Source organism: Cyrtonyx montezumae, unplaced genomic scaffold, assembly GCF_038088225.1.
Source record: "Cyrtonyx montezumae isolate F1298 unplaced genomic scaffold, pur_monq_1.0 scaffold_2, whole genome shotgun sequence".
In the NCBI taxonomy this organism is placed as follows: Eukaryota; Metazoa; Chordata; class Aves; order Galliformes; family Odontophoridae; genus Cyrtonyx; species Cyrtonyx montezumae.
Genome location: NW_027071936.1, coordinates 14108449 through 14133055, shown reverse-complemented (window position 1 = coordinate 14133055; position 24607 = coordinate 14108449). Strand labels below are relative to the sequence as shown.

At 46.6% G+C, this 24607-nt stretch overlaps 3 protein-coding genes across 6 annotated transcripts in view; 1 reads left to right on the top strand and 2 right to left on the bottom strand.

The window, feature by feature from the left end:
* Nucleotides 1-1287: 1287 nt before the first annotated feature.
* Nucleotides 1288-24594, bottom strand: GTF2E2 (general transcription factor IIE subunit 2). 3 transcript variants are annotated; one of them, XM_065736466.1, is made up of 8 exons: nt 24521-24594; nt 23565-23731; nt 13272-13363; nt 12653-12760; nt 10894-11076; nt 10345-10438; nt 2664-2779; nt 1288-1635 (listed from the first exon to the last, which is right to left on the bottom strand). In XM_065736466.1, exons 2-8 carry the CDS (start codon nt 23725-23727, stop codon nt 1519-1521), a joined length of 873 nt encoding a protein of 290 aa, XP_065592538.1. In that variant the 5' UTR covers nt 23728-23731; nt 24521-24594; the 3' UTR covers nt 1288-1518. The 3 variants fall into 3 exon arrangements, with proteins under 3 accessions (XP_065592538.1, XP_065592539.1, XP_065592540.1); XM_065736467.1 differs by lacking the exon at nt 24521-24594 and adding an exon at nt 24221-24260; XM_065736468.1 differs by lacking the exon at nt 24521-24594 and adding an exon at nt 24001-24024.
* On the top strand, nt 14666-19467 carry SMIM18 (small integral membrane protein 18). 2 transcript variants are annotated; one of them, XM_065736417.1, is made up of 2 exons: nt 14666-15481; nt 18687-19467. In XM_065736417.1, exons 1-2 carry the CDS (start codon nt 15344-15346, stop codon nt 19023-19025), a joined length of 477 nt encoding a protein of 158 aa, XP_065592489.1. In that variant the 5' UTR covers nt 14666-15343; the 3' UTR covers nt 19026-19467. The 2 variants fall into 2 exon arrangements, with proteins under 2 accessions (XP_065592489.1, XP_065592490.1); XM_065736418.1 differs by lacking the exon at nt 14666-15481 and adding an exon at nt 15957-16031.
* The window catches only part of WRN (WRN RecQ like helicase), a 50974-nt gene continuing 50869 nt past the window's right edge, over nt 24503-24607 (bottom strand). The window contains 1 exon segment of the mRNA XM_065736479.1: nt 24503-24606. Coding sequence (XP_065592551.1) covers nt 24503-24606 — 104 coding nt within the window.

Below are 24607 nucleotides of genomic sequence, written 5' to 3'. Positions count from 1 at the left end.
ATATACACATATAGATATAGATATATATATATGCACACAAATATAAAAGGAACCTCCGACTGGCGTTGAGCATCTCTTTACACGGGATTGACGAGCACCACGTTCACAAAGTGCCCGCTGGACAAAAGAGCGCTCTCTAAAAAGCCAGCGTGCTATACAGAAGGATGAATGCTACACTTACACAAGTTTATTTCTCCTCCTGCGCTTTCCCAAGCAGACGTAATCTGTTCAGCGCGCCAGCGACAAAGCCTTATTCTTCATCTGCTGGTGTGCCCAGATCCGGCGGCCTCTGCTCCAATCCTGATACGTCAGGCAAGACAGCAGCTCACGCGCAGGCAGCAGCAAACCGTTGGCAGCTATCACACTCACCTGTTTTATCTTTGATCCTAACCCCAGAAGAGGCGAGGAACAGCCCTTCTCTGCTGCAGCACTGTGAAAACAATACCAGCATTGACTGACTTTGGTTCAGTACGTAAAAATAAGTTATCAAGAGGACATAATTTGGCTACATTCCACGTTAGGCAGTCTGTACCGCAACCGACATCAGGCGTTCACGGCGAGCTTTCATTTAAGGTGGTTTCCTCCCTCCCGCAAACAAGAATGATAAAAGATGACAGCGCTAGCCCAGAACAATAAGTCATTGAGAAGATTAAAACACACCGAAGACTCCTTTACTTCTTTGGAAAGAAAAACACAAGCACGAGCACTCACGTTCTTTAGGAAAGAAACACCCAAAACCAGCACTGTAAGTTTATTACTTAACAAAAACAACCAACCAAAAAAAAACAGGTTGCAGTATTACACTGTCCATTTATTTCCCCCGTCCACCAGCAGAATCGCGCAACACAGGTGCATCCACTACAGCAAGGAGAAATTGCCTGTGTAACAGAGGTGCCTCCGCTACAGTGAGGAGCAATAGCTGAGGGTAATTTCTGATGAGCATCGAGAAGCAGAAGCTGCGGTGCCCCCTGCAGCCCGCTCCGAGATCAGGGGGGGGTTTGCTCCGAGTCCGAGCCTCAGGTACCGCCAGTTCAGTAAAGCTCAACTCCGCAGAGAGGCAGGAACATACAAACCGTGGGTACACTGGACTGCAAAAGAACCCCGCCTGCTGCGATTTCTGGAAAAGGTTTCCTTGAAATAGGTACAACAACGCTGCATTCAACTCTACAAAAAAGCCCCTCATAAGTAATTCCAGGTATTAAGCAATGTAAAGACGGAGTTAAGCACAGAACAGGAACTCCCGTACTTCACGCTGAGCACCAGTTATCACTCCGCGCCAAGAGGCAATTAGAGAGAACCTTTTATTTGAAGACACGTTTCCAATTAGCTAATTCAATTAAGCTCTAAATTTAGTAGTCCGAACTTGCTCTTAAACCAATCTGCTCCATCTCGGCAGTCACTGGGATGAGGGAAACACATCACGTTACTACACACAGTCAGTCATCCTGCAAGCAGTCGCTGAGCCTGAGTGGCAAAAAGCCTGTAGAAAAACGTCTGTTCGCTTCACAATTCAGCCAGTCACTGCTGTCCAGAAGTGACATCGGAGTAATCTTTCAAGACTCCAGCCAAATGGTCATTGTGAGTCTTAAATCGTCTCTTCTTCTGAGAAGTGGGCTTCTTCCTCTGAACAGGAGTCTACAGGAAGAAATAAATGGTAGTCAAGAGAACTGCCTTCCACCCGTGACATCTGACCTGACGCGGGACACCGTGCTGCCTTCCACTGCTGCCTCACGGCCAGCGAGAGCCGTGCTGGAAGAGGGGATAAGCAGGAGGCAAGCTGTCTATTTACGCAGGAAGCCACTGCGCTCAGTTCAAATCTTGGCGGGGCACTGGCACTGGGGATGCAGCAGAGCCTCCCGGTATCTCGTGCACTGCGGGGGGGCTGGCATTTGTTTGGAAGCGGGATTTCTGAATACTCCCAGGCAGCTACAGAGGTAGGTAGATAGCCCAACGCCGCAACGATGGGCTCTACATCTAGAGTAAGCAGAACACAGGAGAAGCGCCTGCATCACAGCAGGTGTCATAACATGCACCGCAGCGATGGCAGAAACCAGGAACAGATCCCGTGCGGAAGGGCTCAGCGAAAAGCCAGTTTGAAGCCAGCCGCAGAAGAGAAAAGAGATGGTATGCCACCTCCCAGTGCCTTTTAAAAGGAAGAAAAAAACAACAAACTTGCTATAAGCCAGGAAGAAAGCGTCTTTGGAGACCTTGCTGCCATTTTGGCCCACCAGTAAGGCATGAACGTACTGCACTCGGTCTGGAGAACAGCGCAAGAGCGGCAGGAGGCGGGTTACACAACTCCTATCAGCATTGCAAGGCTGTGCAGCAGAAAAGAAAAAGGGGAGAGAAAACCTCCTCCCAGAAAAGCTGCTATTGTTTTGCTCCTAACCTATTGCACAGCTTTAAGCAGAAGCTTCCACTCTGGAGCTCACAGGGATTTTTGGCATTTGTTTGGATTACGCCGGCTGAAACAAGTCATAAAAACACTGGCTGCTGGCTTCAGCATTGTTTTTTTTTGCAGCTTCCTAAAATTGGTTGCACTTACGGAAGTGAGGCACGTAAGGCAGCTGCGCATAGGCTCAGCAACATATTTTGGAATTAACATCACAGGGTCACAGCAGGGGGGGAATTTCTGAGAAAGATCTGCAATTCGTATCTCTTACTATTTTCCTCGGTCCAGCTTCTCGCATGGAAGAAATACCCTGTCGTTTCAGGTACTCTTCGACTTTGTCCTCATCTATAGAATCCATAGGAATGCTCCTCCACAGCTTCCGAAACTCTGAAACACCAAACAGACCCCCGTTTCACAACTCAGCGAACAAACCCCAGGCAAAGTCTTTGCACGAAAGGAAAGAAGAAACAGATCAGAGTTCAGACACGGACGCACTCCGACACGCCAGCCTGCAGTGCAGGTATCGCTGCCAGCGGGCACTCAGTTAGCGTGGCAGCCTCTAGCCTCTCTCAAAGTCGGATGCGCTTCAGCCGACAACAACAAATGCCTCCAACGCCCACGGGAAAAGACTGAGGCCGTTCGCATCTGCGCTAAGTGCACCCCAACGTCCCAGCTTCAGGGGCATCCACAGGCAAAAGGCGTGCTTTTAATGGTAATTCTCTACGGCGTCCCTCCTTCTGCCTAGCATCTCAGTAGCGGAGCGGGCCGTTAGCGTGTTTTATAAGCCTCCATTCAAACGATCCCGGGGAAAGGTAATAAGGAACCATAAATGGCAACTTCATTTGCACGTCTTCCGCTGCCACTGTCACGGGAGACTTGCCACCTCACAGTCCAATTTACTGAAGATCGAAGACATTTAGCTTCAGCGGTTGTAAGCTCCTTTATCACTGAAATCTAATACATACCACGCTGCACGGATAATAAATTACTAGAATTCCTCCCACGTTAAAAAGAAGAGAGAGAGCTTAAAAACCACAGCAGCAGGAAAAAAGGCAGAGACAGTAAGTCTTAATTAGAGCAGCTGCCATCTGCCTGAGCACTTTCCGCCTCACGTAAAGTTTCACAGAGCCTCTGGAATGCCTTCTCCCGGCGGCGGCTGGTACAGTTCTACCTCCCTTCATTCCCCAGGCAGTCAGTTAGATATATCCTGTCAGCAGGTTTGGCTAACAATCTATAAATAAAACACGAGGCGCACATAGCAACACAAGACTAAATTTTTCCCTTTATTTCCAGATAAATTCAGTATACAGTTGTCAAAACAACCGCAACTTCTGCAAGCGTTAAGAAGCTGTCCTTTGCAGCAGGGGATGAAACACTCCAGTGACTATCTGCCCTAAACACACCGGCTCGAGGCACGCTGCAACTACGTGGTCCCGTACAGAGCCGTAACGAACAGAATCCCATCCCGCACTTGGACCGTTCCCTTCCCAATGTATCTTGTTTCTCCAAGAGTGGGTACGCCTCAAATCTCAGCTCCCTCTTTTTCTTCCCGTTAACAACAGTGAGGGGCTGCTTGAGCTTCTCCAGGAAACAAAAGGAAGGAATTTTGCCAGGGAAGAGCAGCAAATGTTCATTTTTGGTAACGTAAACCCCTTCAGAGCGCCGCTTTTGGTTACGCGGACACGGCGCTCAGCCCCGGCTGCGCAGCACAGCAGAATCACTGAGACAGAAGGTTTCAGATAACTTAATGCAAGGAGTGACACTGTAGCCAAAGCATTCGCCGTCCACACAACCATTTTTGGTGTGATTCCTGGCTTTTAGGGTATCTAGCAGTACGTGCTCTCATAGATCACCTCTCACCCTGCTGCAGCAGACGGACAGGGCCGCGTTAAGATCAAAGTCGAACACACGCAGGACATTTCTCAGCCACGAGCGCTCAGATTTAAGCCTTACTAAAGGCTGCGGCCTGAGCACGGGTCCCAGTGCATCCCTCGGGCTGAGCAGGGCACGCTCCTTCACGCTCTTCCCTTTCTCCCTGTCCTGAGCACCCAAGTGGGACTCAGCCGCACACTCAGACCCGCCGGTGGCTGGAAACAAGGATCACACCAGGGCCGTGCAAATGCAGTATGGCGCTTTTGCAAGAAACCATATTCCAAGCCACGCGTTTCTGCAATTCATGCATGAAGTGAGAACACTGCACGTAAACACATAAATATTAAACAGATCCCAGGCACAGATGCTTTCAAGCCGTGCTGTGCTCTGCAGCCTTTAGCTCCGCACAGATGAGCCCTGTGAGAGATGCAGGCAGTTCTCTTAAGATGTGTGCTCTGGGTGACGGCATCAAAAGAACCGGTCACTCCAAACTGTTACAGAACAGCGGTCTGTTTCTTAGCATGTTCTGCTGCAAACACAAGTGATCCGTCTCCTTATTGGAGTTCAGGATACCTGGAAACATATGCTGTGGTGCAAAAAAAAAAACCCCCATGAACAACAAGCTTAGGATAGGTACTTAAGGTTAACTAGCTTACATTCTTCCGGAGAACAAAAGTGAAAGATTAAACTCTAGAAAACAAATGGTCAGCTCTCGAAGGATTAACAACAACAGAAGCGCACGCTACAGTTAATATCTAACCACAGCATTCTGCATTTCTTGCCATGCAATGGTTATACCACCACTGCAGCTTCACGTCCACCTTTTAAACTTGACCGAGAAACACGACCTCGACAGGCACCACGAACCAATACCGCAACGCTAAGAAGGGCTCTAAGCACACACAGTTCAGTTCGCTAATCGCCCCCATCAGAATCACCGCACGGTATTCAGCCATCCTTTTTAAACACTCCTCCACCAAAGCGCTGCAGCTTTGACTGCGCTAATGGCGGAAGAGCTTCCGTGCCAAAACGCCACGGATGGCATTAAAACACCTTAGTGCCCAGGCAAGTGGGAAATCACAATGAAACTGTCCCCTGGCAGTACTCTGCGTCCAAGGGTTGGCTCAGAACAGAAAGAACAGGATCAAGGTGAGGACGCGTTCACGTGGTTGCGCATACTTGTGGTTTGTATTCAGGGTTCCATCTAAAGAGAGAAGAAATACATCTATCATCTCATCACAAAACCGATTCCGTGTCGCACCCGACACTGAACTAAATGCAGGCAATGAAAGGGAGCAGCTGGCTGGCTGGCACTCAACCATTTCCACATTACCTGTCAGATTTATTCAGTCTCCAAGGACTGCGCCCCTATCAGCTACTGAAAGTTTATACCTTGGGAATACGCTACGCGAACTACTGTGACATCCTCTCTGAAACACGAGAGCCTATGTGAGAAGCTGGCAGTAACCGCCACTCTCAAAAAACGACCATCCGCTTTTCTGCCCCTCCAGGCCAAAAATCCATATCCTTAACCCAAGACGGGATATGATTTCTCCAGCTGCTTTGAGAAGAAACCGAAACACCACCACCTCGTTCTTCGCTGTGGCTCCTGGCAGAAAAGGAGGGTCGCTACTTGCAGAAGTTCACGAGTGGCCCCCGTGACAAGGAAATGGACTGCAGAGACCTGGCGAGGAGAGCAGAAGGGGACTGCCGAAGCAGAAAGATCGCTGCACAGGCACGGAGAACAGGTTTAGATGCATGCACTCCTGCAGCACGCAAAACCGCGGCGATCCCAAAGTACATTCTGTTTTCCCTCCCTATGTCCGATCAACTGCTGGGTGATCTTTATGCCACCAGGACGCGGTGAAGGTGGGAAACTCTTCGATCGGAGTCACTAAACTACTTAACAGCTAAGCCAGAACAAGTATCAGCTATGGAAAGAAAAGGCTGTTCAGCAGTCAAGTAGGAAAGCTGCACCTGACCACAGCAGGTTGCACTCAGACAAGCTGCCAACTCCCGTCGCTGAGGCTGCTACGTCAAGACAGAGCCGAGAAAAAACCCCTGGAGAGAAACTGACGAAGAGTCGCTGACCAAAGCAACACAGGGGCTACGAAGCCTAAGGGAGACGGGTGCGTTTTCAGCACAGAACTCCTCAGTCCTGACAGCGATGCAGACCTTGGCCAAAACAGGCGGCGAGCTGCGACGGCAGCACCCCGAGTGAACAAATCCTGCTCTGTGCGCTATCTTGCAATTTGATCGCTAACGTATTTCAACTCGGAGGCTTGGCAGAACTAGCACAACTCACAGGCTGCTCCCCTGCTTCTCCAGATCGCGAAGGAGGGAACGAGGCTGACCTAAAGGCCACTTGAGACATTTGCTAGCATCTCTGTTCGCGTGCACAGACTTAAAACAATGAACTTGGACCGGCAGGAAAAAAAACAACCACCAACAACACGAAGGAGGACAGAGGGCAGCAAAACAAAAGCTCTGTAAATGGCTTTCCTCTGTGAAATACCTGAGGGGTAAGGATGTTTCTGCAGCTTTACTGCCCAGGGTGCCTCACATACAAAAGCAATTTTCGCCATCATTCCCTGAGCCGTTATAACCCAACAGTCTCTCCTTCTATAAATGCTTACATTTGGAAAACAGTGTCATGGGTAAGTGGCTGCACGGTGGCTTCCTGCAGCTTACCCTGCAGCTCTGATTGTCTTGCCCGCTCTTGCAAAAAGGTTGAGATGGCTTCTGGAGATAAACTTCTGGTAATAAAATCCGTCAGAGATTAAAAACAGCTTACAAGTCTTCACCGAGCTGAGCTAAAACCCGAGTACAGGACAAGAACGGACAACAACATTTCAGCAGGGAGGGCAGAAGAGAAGAAATGAAGAGCAGCAGGGCAGGTGAAGTCCTGCTCCGTAACAGTTCTACATTCATACCAGAACGAAAAGGTGCCCGATTTTCACTCGGTGCTGTGCCCGGACCACCTTGGAATTCAAGGCCAGAACCCTAAGTCGTCGCTGATCCCGAGCAAGTTTTATGGTCTGAAATCGAACAGGCTTCGGCCACTCCTTAAAATCTCTTTGAAGGCGCTTAAGAAGAATATTAACCGAATGTATAATTAAATATCCACATTTCTAGGCATTACAGTATTCCCTATGTTGCCGTCTGTGGTGAAAGACACCACCTCTAGCAGCGAAGCAATCGGAGTGGCCTTTCAGCATTCAGGCCCCCAGTGAAAGCTTGCTTCACACGCAAAGTGCTTAGCCCCAGCACAAAAAGGCACTGCTCGCCTTGGCTGAAGCACCTGAAATCTAGCCCGGCTTTCATAAACCCTTTCAGCTACACATTACTGACAGAAGATTTAATTAGTCAGGAAGTGAAGAAGGAACACATGCAATCCGAACCTTCCTTGGCTAATCACATAAGAGGAAGAACAAAAGCCATTCCTCACTACACATACCTTCCCCAGTACCCTGGAGATCACGATATACTGAGGTACTGCACCGCTGCCGAGGTACGCTGGGGTTTGTTTTCAAAAAGGGGAGAAAGGAAAGCTTGTTCAGCCACCAAAACAACTGCCATCGGGGCAGAGGCAGGAGCTGCCAGACTCGGTTCGCCCCACCGCTTCAGGCAGCAACCCCCAAATCGCCCCACGCTCCTCCTTCCGCCCTGACTGCTGACGGAGCTCAGACAGCAACGGGAGAGGACCCACGGAGGACAATCATCCCAGCCAACACGTGCTCAAAACCGGAGAGCGTCACGCAGCAAAACCACACGCTGAGGAGCGCGGAGCCCTTACTTCTAAGGATAAGCATGAAACTCACAACATATTTTGAACTATCATCAGCTGCTAGATCAAAGAGTCTGACAACACTTCAAGGCTTATTTGCAGCCTTCTGAAAAACTTAGTTTTAATGTTGCCGGAGATAACGAGCTGAAATAGCACTGCTCACGCAGGAACGTGTCATAGCTTATCCTGTACGCAGACAAATCTGCCAAGGACTCCCTAAGAGACGTGCTTCCAGGGCTCTGGAAACAATCTCAAAGCGAGATCGCTCGGGAAGGATGGGTTTTTCTCATCTCAGGATAACACAGCTGGAAAAAGGACCCGATCCAGTTGCAGCAACAAAGCGAATTCCACTCAGGAACGCTGTAAGAGTTGTGGCGTACGCAGGCAGATCACAAAATTCACAGAACAGAGAATATTCTGCCTCCTCTCTCAGAACAAAGCACGACAAAGGAGAGCGAAAAACAGCACAAAAGAACAACAACAAAATCACTTTCGGTTCAGATGGGAACATGCTGCCACCTGCGGATGAAAGCAAGCAAGGCCACCTTGAACTACAAACACTCTGCACGCCAGTGGTGCGCTCAACACAGACGCCAGGGGCTTTTGTGACTTCCTCATTGGGAGACTGAGCCAACTGGCTTAAACACTGCACGTTTCTTGTGAATGTTTTTGCTGGTTTTGTTCTGTTTATCCGTTTTTTAACAAAACATTTTCCCTTATCTTGTAGCAAAGGTCTGCACTGCTTGTTCCTAACCACCGATCGGTGCTGCGTGTGCCAGAATACACGAACAGCTTTGGATTTGCAGTGGCTCCCCGACACAGCTGGTAGATTTCTTGTGAGCTTCTTAACAAAATGAACTCTTGGATTCCATTTCCCAGTCAATACAGGAGTTACCATAAACTGAAAGCAACAGAACTGAGATACCGCTAACTCCTTTAGAACGGCTGGGTGCCAAAGATCTGGAAAAGAAACGATCAGCAATCGGGTCTGTAATACAACCAGTAGCTGGTAAAAAACTTAAAAGCCTGGTCTACAGCAATAGAGCCGATTGCTAAAGGTTTTGGCAAAGACAGGCATCCTAAAAGCCGTGGGCCGATGGACAGATTGAAACACAATCTGAACAGGCTGACAATATTAACGGTCAGCTCCAAAAAATGCCAGCCGAGGCTTTGGATTCTTCATTTCACATACTGTTCAGACTCCCACTATAAAGAAACAAAGAAATTATAGTTCAAAATAATATTTCAAAACTATTTTTACACTTTCGAACCCCGTAGGGGGCATCTACTAAGTTATCTTTGTAGAACTAAGACATTAACAGAGAGTACGGGTGTGGTATGTAACAAATAAGTTGCTCAATTCTGTTTGAAATAAAAAGTTTCTCTGAATTATTCAAAGGAATAAGAGCTTTACATTTTGTTCCACGGTCCTGCACGTAGAGCAGTTGAAGGCCCCGTTAAAACTTTTTCCTTCTTTTACCATAACGTGACGCTCTAGAAGGCGGCCTCACGTTACAGAACAAGTGACCAACGTTAAGCATTCAGTGTCCTTGAGTCACTTAAAATGAAATCATTTACCAGGGATTGCCTTCTCCCTTCTGTACTTAGAGATATCTGATGTTGGCTCTGGCGTCATCGCTGCAACACACCCTGAGAGGCGGAATTAATTTCTGCAGCTATATACACGATCGTATAACCCGGACTCTTGCTGCGTTCGGCCAACAGGCACAACGGTGTCAGAGGACTTTACCACCATTTGTTAGATAAGGAATACACGCTGAAGCTCTGGAGTTCCGCTCCCAACCCCACGCCACACTCGGGCTGCCCTCCCACTTGTAAATCACCTCTCCTCAGTACTTTTGCTCACATCTCTTCCCTGTCTGCTTGTTCCTCCTCTTCAGTTTCGGGTTCCTCGCCGCACTCACCAACGAAATGTAAGCGGCTAATAAGTTGGGAAAAAAAGCGGCAAACAAACCCAGAAGAGATTCCTCTGTTCTTCATCTGCCCTTTACGCAGCACAACGTTGGGTGTCATTTAAGCCTCAGACAGACAATTCTTAGCCTTTGCTGTTCCGCTACACTTGAACTTTTGGGTTCCCGAGGCCACGTACCGACACATCCGATAAAAAACAGAGGTTATTATCCCCGAACTTGCTTGCTAGTCTTCTCATCCTCGCATTAATACAAACCACTCTGCTGACAGAATCTGCATACACCAATACTTCCTTACCTCATTAAAAGATGCACACCCATCTGAATTTAAACCGTGGATAGAGATGTAAACAAACACTTACCTTCGTCCACAGAGAAATGACAGCTCTTGTCATTGTAGTAGAGAAGTTGCCTCTTATCAGGGCGCGTAACAAAGAGAATCTGGTCCCCTAAAGCCTAGAAACCAAATGCAAAAGAAGAACCCCAAATCACTTCTATTTTAAAAATATCAGACCCAGATCCTGTCCTACAAAGAGATCAACGAATCGGAGAAGCAGCAAAGTAACAGGCAACAAAAAGCTTCCAAAGCGGACTGTCAATAAATGCATTAATAAGGCAAAGATGAGATACGGAGGGCCGAGACCAAGGTTCAAAAGCACAATGAAATGCTTTCAGATGCAAGACAGGAGAAAAAGCATCTTTTGTGAGAAAGCTCTGACAGCTGTGCCAGGTCAATTCTAAACGCAAAGGACGACACGGAGAAAGAGGCACTATATTAAACCTTCTGAAGCAGCCTTGGAGTCACCAAGAGAACGTAAAAAAATTGTGAGAAAATTCTCTCTTAGCTTTTACCTCCCCTTTGACAACCTAGCCAGAAGAGGTTTGCAGAAGCCCACGCAAGCGTGACTCACCTTGATAGCCTTATGTGCGTTGGGCAGCCCTTCCTCAATTTCTTCTAGAAAGATTCCTCCCAGCCCTTGCTGGTCATGCTTGTCCAAGAGTCTGAGCAGAGCCTTTTTATCTTTCAAGTTGTACTTGGGTTTGAAAGCAAACTTCCCATCTATAACTTCTATTTTTGGATTGTTGACTAGAGCCTGTAATAGGAATATAAATGTTAGACCTTGAAAAAGAGAAGTAGTGCATCAACCACACGTTATAGCTGACAGTTTGGGGGGTTTGAACTGGAAACAAACTTTAAATCCTTGGATCTGAGATCCAGCCGAGGCATAATTCACCGCAACATAAGGCACAAAAGCACCAAAGGAGACTTCGCGTCGTTCACTTGGGAAGTTACAAATGCCCCAATAAACGCCGACTGAGGCTTACGGTGCCTCATTTCACATACAGTTCGGACTCTCACTGCAAAGTAACAAAGAACCAGCGGGCTTGAAGGTCCATCGGGCCTCCCATGGCAGCAAGGTGCACGTGTCCCTTTTTGAGAAAAGCACGTAAATAAACACAAGAAAAAGCGTGCTTTGATTGAACAGGAAGTGTAAACAGACAACCCGGCATATCGCGCTCAGGTTGTACGGACGCTACGAATGTGAAAGGCACGAAAGGTTATCCCGGCATGAACAAAACACGAGTCAGTCTTCCCCAGATGCTGTCAACTGGCACCAGCAGATGGAGAAGAAACTGAGTAGACGTGCTGCACAGAAGGATTTTACTTATGAAGCCAGATTCAGAGTGAAACTGACCAAAAACTCACACACAACTGATATGATTTAAGATCTGCTCCCATTCAGTTCCGCTGTGCATCCAGTACCATCACGGATTACCAACTCAGTGATTATTTTACATAAGCTTCTTGGTTCAGATTCGATGTTCTGATTCATTATGGAAACAACCTGGAGCTATTCTTCAAAGCTGTCAGCACAGCCAAGTTTTCATGATAGCAGCGTCGCCAGTTTTCTGCTCTCCAGAATATTCGTATCAACTAAAAACTTAATTAAAAACACCCTAGTTTTACTACGGAGATTTCCCCCCAGCACGTATCAACAGCCTTCACTACTTCGTTGCAAGGACTCTAAGCGTGATCCCAGCAAAACCGGATCTCAATCGATACCAAATATAGGATTGTGTTGATTTACTAGTCTTGAAATGCCATGAAGACATTTGGATCAGTTAAATGTGAAGATGAACACGGAAGCAAGTTACGGTGACTCTGTAAAAACAAAACCTAGCCCAAGTCACGAGACGGATGAACTCCAGCGGGGAATTTTGAGATCCATTACCCTACAATTCCAGACAGAGATTTCACAACAGAATTCTTCAATTCAGTAAACAACAAAGAAACCTAAGTACAAATTTTAAGCTTTTCATTCAACTAATTTGAAATCTTTGATACTGGTAGCGCGCCCTGCTGGAACTCAGTTTAAAAGGAATTTCTTAAGAAAAACAGCTTCAGTGTACAAAATAGGCATTGAAGAAACTCACGTGACATACAACTTTCTCTTAATTCTAATAGCAGTAAATCCAACCGGTCCTTAAAAAGGTCAGAATAGCTTTCATTTCACTTATTTCAATAGCAGGAGGCACAAGACAGAAATACGAACCAACGCAGCTTCTCAAAAGCACAAATTCAATATTTGTAGAGTCTGTAGTTAAAAAAGCATATACAGTTCAGGTTTACCACCATCCTTCCATCTCCCATCAAAATCTTTTCTTTACCTCGTTCATTAACCATTGCTTCTGTTTGAGTCCAATATCTAAATGCTGCGTTTCATCCAAAATCTCTTCCAGAGTTAACGGATGCGTATCACCACGCTGGTGCCGAGTCTGGAAAAATACAGAGATCCATCAGTGTTCTGCAGTTCTTTGTTCAGCAGCTCAATCATCACAGAGTAACAAAAACCGGCAGAAGGTGACAACACAACGATTTCTATAAGACCAAGACAGGCACAACACACGTAGCACGTGAGTATCAACCTCGGGTCTTGGATGAGGAGAAAAATCGGTCTGTACCAGCTGAGATCAATGACAAAATTATCAGTCAAGCACCAAATTGCAAGATCATTACATCATAGATAAACAGTTTGCGAATCCCAAAAGCTGACAGCATCTTCAAATTCCTGCTTTTAAGCAGACCTGGAATAACTGGTACTCTGCTAATAAAGCAATGGGCCATTAGTTTAGCAACAGTATTTTAAATTCAACAGCTCAGTTTCTTGAAACTCTTGCACGGTACAGAAATCTCAGAGTCTGAAATATTCAGCATCTTTTCACGATAAAGGAAGAAAAGTAACTAGAGCATTCCCACACCGGATACTTTCATATGAAACCACCGTACCTTCATGTAATTCACTATTTTTGCAAGGACTCCAAACTTGTAGCCAGAGCTTCCTGAAAGGGCTTTCAAATTAAACGAGCCATTGCTGTGATCTACAAAAGGAAGAAAACAGACAAATAAACAATGCTTTCAACAACCCTTGTCAGACTCTGCTTCTACAGCCAACAACAGAAACACACTGTGGGAGCAGTCACCCTCAGCGGGCTCTGCGTTACGAGCATGAGAATCCACACAGCTACCTGCTGGCTCTGGAATGCTTCCGAGCAGAAGCCCGTATCCATAAGGATACTGGGATGTGAGCTCTAAGAAAACAGCAAGCAGCTGCAGCACTAACCGGCAGTGTTAAACCGTAAAACCGGCACGCACAAAGCGATTATCTCCACTAACAGCTCCATACTGCTGGGACAGAAGCAGAAAGTTTCACTTATTTCAGTTAACGCACAACGCGCATCCAGTAAAGTAAGGCTGCAGTTACTGTGCTGTGCTTGGGTGGGTGTTTTGGGGTTGGCTTTTTTTTGATTGTGTGGAAAGTAACCCTAGCAGAAGATTGATGACAAAGAAATCACCAATTCAAGATGATTGGTTAACGTGCCGCACCGCTCACACCTTTTCTCAGTATCCCCTTCCGCCGTTAAGCGTGCTTCTGCCTTCAAGTACCACACTGCAGCTCAAATTTGTCCCAACGTTCTTGAAAGGTTGAGCTACCGATGCTGTATTAACTGTGTAACACAGTACATTAAATAGAAATATCCAGAAGCCATTACCAGCACAACGCTGCTCAAACCTGACAGTCACAGCTTTCCAGAACTTAAACTACTGCAGAAAAGCAAAATTCCCCTCTTTGTCATCATAGCCGTGTGGGTGGCGGTTGCTTTTTGTTTTAAATCCACTGTAGATTTTGAACTCCGTATCTGCATCTGTTTTTTTTGTTTCTGTGAAAAATGAGTGGAGGGACAGGAAAGAGCAATGGAAGTGCCTCAGCTACAGGAGAGGTCGCAGTGGGTGCCAGGCAGAGCCGCTGAGAGAAAGCCTTGCCACGCTGGGCAGCTGGAGGGCACGTACGGGAACAGCAGCAAGGAAGAGAGAAAGAGCTCAGGAGCTCGTGCTGGCAGAAGGCAAAAAAAACTGCCAAAGGTACCAGACACAAACATCAACATTCACTGGGTTTAAGATTAGATGCTCTCGCTAAGATCCTCACGGGAAATGGCAAATTACGTTGCCAAGGTCACCGTGGTTCAGCTGAATTTTGTTAACGCCGCTCCCGCCGCATCTCAGCCTGCTTCTGAGTTGGTCTGTAAGTCCCTCACAAAAAGCAACCCGAGAAGCAATAGGAGACGCAGTCAAACACATCCACGTTCAGTAATTGTTGTGAAAAGTCACGCGGCCGCTGGCATTGTGTGGAGAGAAGGTAATTCTGAAGGAACGTGCACCAAATCCGAAACTCAGGAACTGCAAATACTGGAGCCATTCCATGGCGTTTTATTAGAGACTTTACACGGCCACGAACCAATTCCAAAATTAACGCGGGATAACCAGCAGAACTCCAGCTATGCAAGAACATTTCATTCCCGTTACTAAACTGAGAGAGAAAAAGCAAAAGCCAGCTCCCCTTACAAACGTGGCCTGTAAGGATTTTTCCCCCACAGGATCTCTGTTCCTGAACAAATAATTAACTGTTTTGAAGGAAGCCTTATAAAATTATACACACAATGGGAGATGGGAAGTGCCTAAAACAAAGATCAGGGCTAGGCTACGGCTGAGATGACTGATCACATATTCCTTGTGTCAAATGAATCTCAAAGACTACGTCGCTTCATCTGCCTGGCTGCAGTCCCTGGTAAGCCCTCCCCCACCCCAGCCAGGCTGGCCCTGAAGGGAAGAACACCCTGAACGTCACGGGCTGAGTCCCAGCACAAAACAGATGGCTCAGCGTCGCTGCCGCGCACCCCTTGGCTAACGAGACCATTGTGCACAGACAGCACCCCAAAAAGGAAGTGTGGAGAGGACTGGCTTCTCAATCCGGGCAGTAAGAGTGATATTTGTGGACGATTTATTCCTGGGGGTGAAGGGCGATGCAAATGAGCATAAAGGAAGTTGTCAGCAGCACCGCACGGCGGCCAATCGCAGCAGAGCTCCATCTTAGCTGTGCCACAGGCTGCATTAAAACAGGGAACTGCACGGCGCTCTCTCAGCATCCTTTCAGACAAGAGGTAGGTGCGCATCATTTTATAACTGTCTCACATTCATCGCGCTCGCTGCAAGGAAAATATGCCTGCAACACACAAGCCTGTAAGAAGCTTCTTATAACAAGGATGATTTTTCTCTAGATTTAGCTGCATGTTATTCTGCTGAACACAGGGGAAGCTCGCCTTGCACTGCCAGACACTTCCACTGTCTGCGTGCTAATGGCAAACTGATGACCGCTCCATCTTTAGAGAAAAGCTAACACAACAAGCCGAGATCCGGGAAACAAAACGGGTTTGATGCTGACTGGCGAGACCGCTGCTCTCGACAGCCTTGCTTCCCTCGTTACTGATGGTGTGTCTTTGCTTACGAAACAATCATTGGAGTTGAAATGCAGCAAATGCATCTCACAAAGGGGCATCCTGTAAACCTCCCCCATTGCAGCAACTAGAAGAAATGTGTGTTTGTGGGTATGTAGAAACACCTTCTGGAAATCAGTACATTAGAGGAGGAAGACGAGGCCTGTGGTTATTATCATCACCATCAATACCGGAGCACTGGGTACAACGCAGAGAGGTAAGGATGCGTTGAAATTTGTAAATGCTGTTATCCCAAGACAACTATCGTGGCTTCTTAAACAGGACTTCTCAGCAATGCACCGAACTCATTTTTTGCCAGTCATTTCCCTCTTTATAGGGCTAAGTGCATTAAATATTTAGCTCACTAACTGTCGCAGGAGCTGTGCTGCATACAAATCGAACTGGCTTACAATAGGAATTTAAATCGTGCCCTGATGAGGGAAGTAAACCTGTGTGAAAGCTGCCCCTTTTCTGGCAGCTTTCAGAGACGCTAACCTCATTAGTGCTGCACTAATTCCAAAGGCTCAGCAGCAGCCTTGCACGCTGCTAATTACAGCAAAGAGCAGCTGATATTTACCTGCCCTGCAGCCTCAACTACAAAGTTAAGGGGGGAAACAGCAGGTCAGATACCGCGAGTACTCCAACAAATATCTGTATCCAATGCTAGAGCCAGGGCCCCTCCTCAGCAGCTTCTATTAAATCCAGTGAAGATGGAAAGATAAAGAACAAAGTGTGTAAATGTCAAATGATTCAAGTAAGATGTACTCCCCAAGCTCACTAGGCTGCAGCAGCCCGGTTTTCTTTAATATGCCTTTTTTTATCCGTTAATTTCTTTTTTTTTTTTTTTTTTTTTTTTTTTGCAAATGCTGGCACAAAATAATGACAAACTGTTTAACTGCTTTAAGGAACCCCTTTCAACAGACACCGTTGCACTTCTCCTTTGCCACTTGTTTATTTGGACACTCTCCCACTACGCTGACTACAGAAGTATGTCTGGGATATTTAAGGTTCGTTAAGCGTTATCTAAGGGCACAGAGATGAACAAAACATCAGTGTTACCCCTTTATTCTGCTGTTTTTATTACTGAATTAACTACGTGTAGATAGCCAGGGTTATTTTTCTATTTATATAGTGAAGTTCACACATCTTGCTTCATATATTTAAAAAAAACGCTTTTTTCATTATTTTCATTATTCATGGAGACACAGAAATGAGATTCTAGGTTACTACGAAGTTAGTACTTGCTTACTTAAGATTTTCCTCTTCCACGATCCCATGTTTTCTAGAGCACTTGAATAGACAAAAGGGTATTTTGGGAGCTGCCCGCTGACGGGCACACGCTGACTGTTCTGACTGTTCAGCCTACATATCAAGCAGGGTCTGGCCCCCCTCAAATACCGCTCAGCATCCCACTACACCTGTAAACTTGCTGCTTAATCAACAGAATAGATTCAGATGACTCGATATCTTTCTTGCATGCTCAGTTTGAAACCGTGGGCCAAAAAGACTCGAAGGTTATTACCTCAACTTCCAGCAGGCTGAGCCACATAAATGAGAGTTACTGTAGCTCTTTTGATACATTTTTATTACTTTAAGGCTATATACCAGAAGTATTCCAAACTCCCTCTGTTTTGAGAGACAAAGCCAGAGAAACCAAGAAACCAGAGAAAGACACCCAACTGTAAAGATGCTATTGCCAAACATCTCGTCTGCCTAACTCAAAAATTCAGAGACAGACAAAACTGCTTTTTGTTCTAGATAAACTGCCGCAGTTGCTGAGACGCTGCTTACTTGCACATTTCCAAGCAGTGGCCTTCCTGAACCAAACCATCTCGACAGCAATATGACTCACGCCAAAGGCGTATCTGCTGAAGCCAGCTTCTCACTTACTCCCTCCCACTCCGCAGACTTGTCTCCTGATGGTACAAACAGGCAGCACTGGATAAGAGATGACAGTTCAGTGGAGAAGGTGGCTGAAAACAAGCAGGCAGATCTCAGAAAGGGTCAGGCTGGGTGTTCCTTCCATCTGTCCTAACGATTACATCACAGATTTTTTGGGTGCTCCTCCGCAGAGCCAAGAGTTGGACTCTGATCTTCACAGGTGGTCCCCAACTCGGGATATACCGTGATTCTGTGACACAAGCTCAGTGTTAGCAAAGCGGCTGAACGAGGCAGCTGCATTTCTCATCAACAGCAGGAACAGACAGGGAATGAACACCTCAGGAAATCCGGGGGAGCAGTTTCTTCAGTTGGATAGGTTCTGTAGCATTAACAAGTCACTAATAATAGGCAAATCCAACGTACGGTGTTTTCAGAAACCAGGATTATACTGTGAATGTGAAGAAGAAAAGCTCCACCCCATTCTTCATAAAAATCCTCCAAGACAGTTGCAACTCGCACTTATTTTTAAAAAAGATTTATTTTGTGTCAATAGGGAAAAAGAGGACACAAGAAAGCACGCAAACTCAAACGACAACGAGTAAGTTCTTCTGAGCACTGCTTTCAAATGATGAGAGAACTGAGAGTCAACAGTAAGGATAGACAATAGGTCGGCAAAACCACTGAACGTCTGGAAAACTGTAACCTTCTCTTTGCACGTACTTGTAAAATGAACCATTAAAGTCTGAAATAACTGACGCTACTTCACACATCAGGGAATAGTTATCAGCATTCCAGACAAATTGCCAAGCTGTGCCTTTTGGACTGATACCTTTGAGAGCAAGCATGTGTATTCAGCAACTTATTTTCGTGGGAGGTGTGAGAACAGAGTCCGAGATAAAGTTTTTCTAATTTATTTTTCTAATTTAGGATAAAAAATAAACATAGCATGTTCTTGATCAGAACCCTTAACACCTTTGTTTTTCTGTTTCAGCCCCCAAATCTGAGACAGGGAACATACAAAGACAACTCTTCGAGAATGGCAACCCTCAACGGCACTCACTGGAACGAGACCACATCCATTTACCAGTACCTGGGCTTTCAAGTGCAAAAAATTTACCCTTTCCACGATAACTGGAACACCGCCTGCTTTGTTATTCTCATCATATTCATCTTTACTGTAGTTTCCCTGGTGGTGCTGGCTTTCCTCTATGAACTGCTAGACTGCTGCTGCTGCGTGAAAAATAAAACGGTGAAAGACTTGGAGAACGAACCCAACCCTGTTAGAGCAATGCTGAACAGCTTCAGGAAGCGTGAAACCGAGGTGGTGTAGGAAGGGCTGGTCATCTAACACCTCAAACAAAACCTTGTGTACCTTACAGATGAACAAGTTACATGCACTTCTGGTTTTTTTTCTGGACTTAAATAGAATGACAAGTGCAACTATTACATCTCCAGATGTGATCTTCAACTGTTAGCAGAGGCTTTTTGACCGCTTCGATGAAGGATGATCTGTTGCATTGTTACGGGGGAAGAAAAGTTATTTGTTTTTAAATGAATTGTTGTTGTCCACGCTGAATTACCGGAGCAGATTTTTGACTACCTGAACAAACAGTGATGCTTACCATGCATAGAACTATGTCTCTTGACCAGAGAAAACACGAAGAAAAACACTCAACAACTCAATCATACGCAGCACAATGATAGAGCACTGTTCTCCCACTGGGGTGAAACATACAGGGACGAGACAGATGCATAAGGGGTTAGGAAAATAACAGGATGCAAGACGAAGGTTTTAAAGGCAAGAGATGCCACGAGACAGGAGAGCCTCGTGTGGATTTGTGCCTTCAGTAGTTTTTCTTGCTGCGGGATCCTTGCTTTAAGAAAGTATAGTGGTGGGAGAAAAGCAAGCCAGGAAGAAACTGATGCTTAAAATAGCCTTTTCTAACCTCTTGCAGTATAATTTGACCCCTTCTCCCTCCTTCCTCCAGTTCAAGAGGATCTCTCATCCCTTACTTCATTTTCAACTTGTTTAATGACTTCTGAGCATTGAGACGTGACTACTGCACTACCTTAAAACTACCTTACTACTTCCACGAAAGCACACTGAAGTGGGACCACAATCTAGAATAAGCAGGGTCATCCTTCTGCCCAAAGGCTGCTGCCTCTATGCCAACAGCAACACTACAGGGCATCTGGCACACGGATTACATTATTCCTATCTCAACTTCTCAATAAACTACATCTTTATTGAGAACTACAGCTGACACACTGCCCATCTTCCCAGACCAGTGATAGTATTTTCTCCCAGCCTGCACGCACTTCCCAGGTGTTGATATGCATCACATCAGAGGCCACATCATGATAAGCCTAGCACAAGAGACGGTAGGGTGGACGCACAGCAGGGAACGACGTAGTTTCACACAACTAAACTTCAGCTCACTTCATCAGCCTGCAAATACATTCCAGGGAGTTCACCCTCTCCACCCTTGCAAGCCGACCACATAGAACTTGAACCACCAGCTTTTACCTTCTAGTTACAACAACATTCCTCTGTATTGCATTGCATCTATAGGTTTTAAAACAGTCAAACCGTGTTTTTACAAATTCAGAGCTGTAATAACAGTCAACAGTGTGGCCTTCAGCATAGCCTGTTAAGTCTCTCTCTCTCTCGCTGCTGGACACCGGGAGAAATAGACCAGCAGGAACCATCCCAACCACACTTAAAGCTCCATGTGGGACAAGGTATTTAGTTACGTAAACAAACAATACTTCCTACATAGCAGAAACAAAGCCCACTGAACAAACGACTGAGCTACTGACTCTGCTGCCTGTCTCTATTGGAAATAGCTCAATGCCATGGCCAGTACCTTCTACTTCTTCATTTATGTAGAAATACATAAACTCCCACTGTCAGAATTAGTACAGCTAAGCTCCTAAAGATTCGGACACACACACAGACCAAAGGGCTTAGCAATTCAAATCGTGCTTTTCCTGGTCAGTAACAGAATAAAACTCAGGCCACTACTGTCCAAAAATTTCCAACTGTTCATTCAGAAAAGCAATCCTTCCTTCAATCACAAACTGACATCTACCACTGCAAACACAGATCTTATACACAGCTACTGCTGTTAAGCCTTGACAGTACCAGTCCCATGCACACACATGGCTCTTAAAATTGAACTGTAAGCACAGCCAACTGAAGCTCACGTCCCAAATGCAAGACGAGCGATGATTCACAGCAGAACACATGAAGATAACAATGTTAGTGCTGCCTTTTGGACTGGGGAGACACCTCATTACCTCGTGCAGTAATTCACAGCCAGACCTGAAAGACTGGTGTACTGCACAGAAGACAACAGCACGTAACGAGTTAACATCAGCTTCTGTGATGTTGGATTTGTGTTCTCACAGCTTCTTGAAAAGCACACGCGACAACAAGTCTTTGGACTCACTCCAGCTACTGATTTCACGGCTCTATATAGGAGGCAACGAAAAAGCAATCAAGAAGACCTACCTCCCCTTTCACAGCTCCAGAGCCTCACAAGATAAAACGAAGCTGTAAAAAAGCTCCCAGAGATCTCAGCTCTTGCTGACCAAGACCACTGAGACAAAGGCTTACTATCAATAAAAAAAAGATTGATTTCCTTATTTTTTTCTCATTACTGTTCTGAAGTAAGTAAACATGGTAGTTTTCAGTTTTGTCAGCTAGCCTGTTCAAATAATAGTTTTTAGGCAACCGTGACAACTACTCTCGTGGAATCTCACAACGAATCTTCAGACACAGGCAACGTTTAGCCGTGCGGATCTCTGAAGATTAGCAGGGCCTCCACGCCCCACCTAGCTAAAGGCAAGTTTTCCAAGTCAGAACCAAAGAATGGGGAATTGGGAGGCTCTGCAGCTCACACATAGGACTGCTCACATATATTCACCGGAAACTAATTATTATTACCATGGCCCCTACACAACAGAACTAGGGATAATTCTCAGTTTTCACTCAGGGAAATAGGTGGGGGAATTCTTCTACAAGGTTTTTCACTCTATGTCCCCAAGATCTCTCTCTGCCATACACATACCCTGACAGGCATCTACCAACCTAAGGATTCAACTAAAAACTGGGTTTTGAGGCAGAGGACTTGGCAGCATCACAGGGCAACTGGTGTGCTGGCCCCGGCGGCTTGACCCTTCCTGTTTCTCGGCTCTCCAGACAGCTGTTCTTAAGAACTGGTTCAGAACAAGAGACAGAAGAGCTGGTTCACTCTCCATTACTCTCCCACTCTTCATCATCCTGCAGTAGTTAGTAAATACTACACATGGAAAAATGAAAGAAGATAGGATTCACTGTGCATAAAAGGTATTACACATATTCTGAAATCTTTCTGATATTGTCTGGAAAAAACTCAGCACCGTTAAGGATAAAACACGTCCCCTGATAGTCGTGCATTCTCCTCCACAAAACCACTGAAAAAGTTAGCTCAGAAAACATAAACCACTCTCTCCACTCGGCTGCTTGCCCACACAGCTATCCAAATACTCCACAACAGTCACAAGCAAACTTTGTGTCCAATGCTCCTCCCCTGGAAACCCGTCATAGTCAGAAGGAGCACGCATGGTTGTTATGGAGGTTTTTTATTTGAAAAAGAGAGAACGGCATAGCAAAAAGGGCAAACAAACCAGGCCTCCTCTGATTTATTTTAAAGCGTCTGGCTGATAACATTCGGTTCCCTTAAAGCTCTGAGAAGCTGGAAATACCTAAGCTCCTCACTCCTCCCCTCACACAGCAAACACTGCACTTCTCCCATCATCCTTGCGATGGGACTAGCGATAGGAGAAAAAGAAACGGCCTCTAATTGTGCCACAGGAGACTGGATACTGGGAAAAACTTCTTAGCCAAACGAGCAGTTGGGCCGCCCAGGGAGATGGTGGAGTCACCAACCCTGCAGATGTTCAAGAAACACATGGATGTAGTACTAAGGAACATGGTTTAGTGGGCAACACCAGTGGTAGGTGGATGGCTCACCTAGATGGTCTTAGAGGATTTCTACAAACTCCTGTGACTCATCCCAGCTATTATTAGCTCGAGTGGCTATTTTTGGAATTTATAAGAGTTGCACAGTGTATTCAAAATACAAACATGCAGTGAGTTTACAAAACAGCATCACTTAGTATTGTAGTAATTCCTGATGTCTGACCTTCAGAGCACATCAGAGAACTCTGTCAAGTTTTGCAGAGCTACTCAGTGCCCTCATGTTACCCTTCCTACAGAGGGAAACACCAAGTAAAACACTGTGTGCACGCAAATCCTTTCTGTACGGCACTTCTCATTTGCTCACGCTAATTCCAGCAGTGTTCTTAAGAGCTACTTATTTCATTTTTAAAAGTATGCTGTCAGTTGGGCCCCTGCTGCAGGGAAACAATAGAATTTCTGACTGAGGCAAAAAACAAACCTACATGAGCTCTACAGGTCGTGAACAACAATTAACTCCCAAGTAAGAGGAGAACAACTGCTAACCACTGTGTATCAGCCAGACACAACACGGATTACAAGATCCCTCTGTCAGCAGGCTATGACTTACAGTTGATAAAACAAAGTTATCGGTACCCTCTCGCCAGCATTGACTGACATCCACCAAACAAAATAAAGCTTCCTACAAATTAACATTTCGGCAGTAACATATCAAACAAATAGCAGCAAGCAAGCCACAGGATGATGCCTGGACATTAAAAGTTATCTTTCACGTTGTGCACTGTATAACTTAGTGAAAAGGGACAACTCAAGATCACAGCTAGCAGAAGTCCTGAGCAAACCGTCTCACGCTATTAAATGCACAGAGAGACAGTGGAAAACACCCAACAGGGAACTGTTACCAACCTGAGCTCTGCTTTGAGCTCGACGGGCCACCTTGCTCTACCTTTACTTTCTTCTTCTTTGAGCTCGAGGGTTCTGCAGATGGCGCCGGGCGTTTCTCCACCGCCGGCGTGGAGAGGGCATGCTTTCTGAACAGCTCTCGCTCTCTCAGTAAGCTTGGATCCATAACTCTGTCCAGAAAACCAGCAGAAGGGGAATATGAGAGCCAGGCAACTATTTTAAGGCCGACAAAGATCTTTATTCGTTGCCCGTACCCTTCTCTTTCTACACCGACTCGAGAGGACCGACACCAAGACGCGACTCTCCAGGAGCTCCAAACCGACACTCTGTCTCGCGTAAAAGACACAGACGCAACGAGAGGCTGCGCTGCGCGCCAGGACCCAAACACTCGCCCTCAGCGGCCCGACGCGACCGAGAGGCGACGGAGCCCTCCGCGTACCGGCCCCGGGGCAGGGCCCCGACAGGAGGCCGCTCCCCGTACCCACACGGAAACGGTCCCCTTCCCGAAGCGCAAACCCCTCGGAAGCACGGGCCCGCCCCCACCGCCCCCACCGCCCCCACCGCCTGACTAGCCCGGATTCAGCCCTGCCCCAGCGCGGGGCCGCCGCCGCCGCCGCCCGCTTCCCCTCCCCGCCCCGGACCCGGCCCTGCCGCCTCACCCGCCCGCCAGCACCAGGCGCAGGCCGAGCCGCGCCGCTCCGCTCCGCTCCTATTGGGCAACGCCGCGCTCCCAACGGCCCCCGCGCCGCCACGTGACGCGCGCCCACTAAACATGGCGGCGCGCCTTATTGTTGCGTTTCGCGCCGTCAATGAAAGCGTGCAAGTGGCTTCCCGCCGATCAGACGCCTCCCTCCCGCAAGGGAAGGACACTAAAATAATCAGGCATCACTGCTGGATGTAAGAGAAATGCTGATGTAATACGTCCAACGTTCGTACGTGTCTTAGAAAACGTTTCATACAAAACTAATCTTCAGTTGAAGATTCCTCTTCTTGTGTCTGCTTTGGGTTTCTTGGTCTGGGGTGCAGGGAGAACAGGGGCTGCTGAG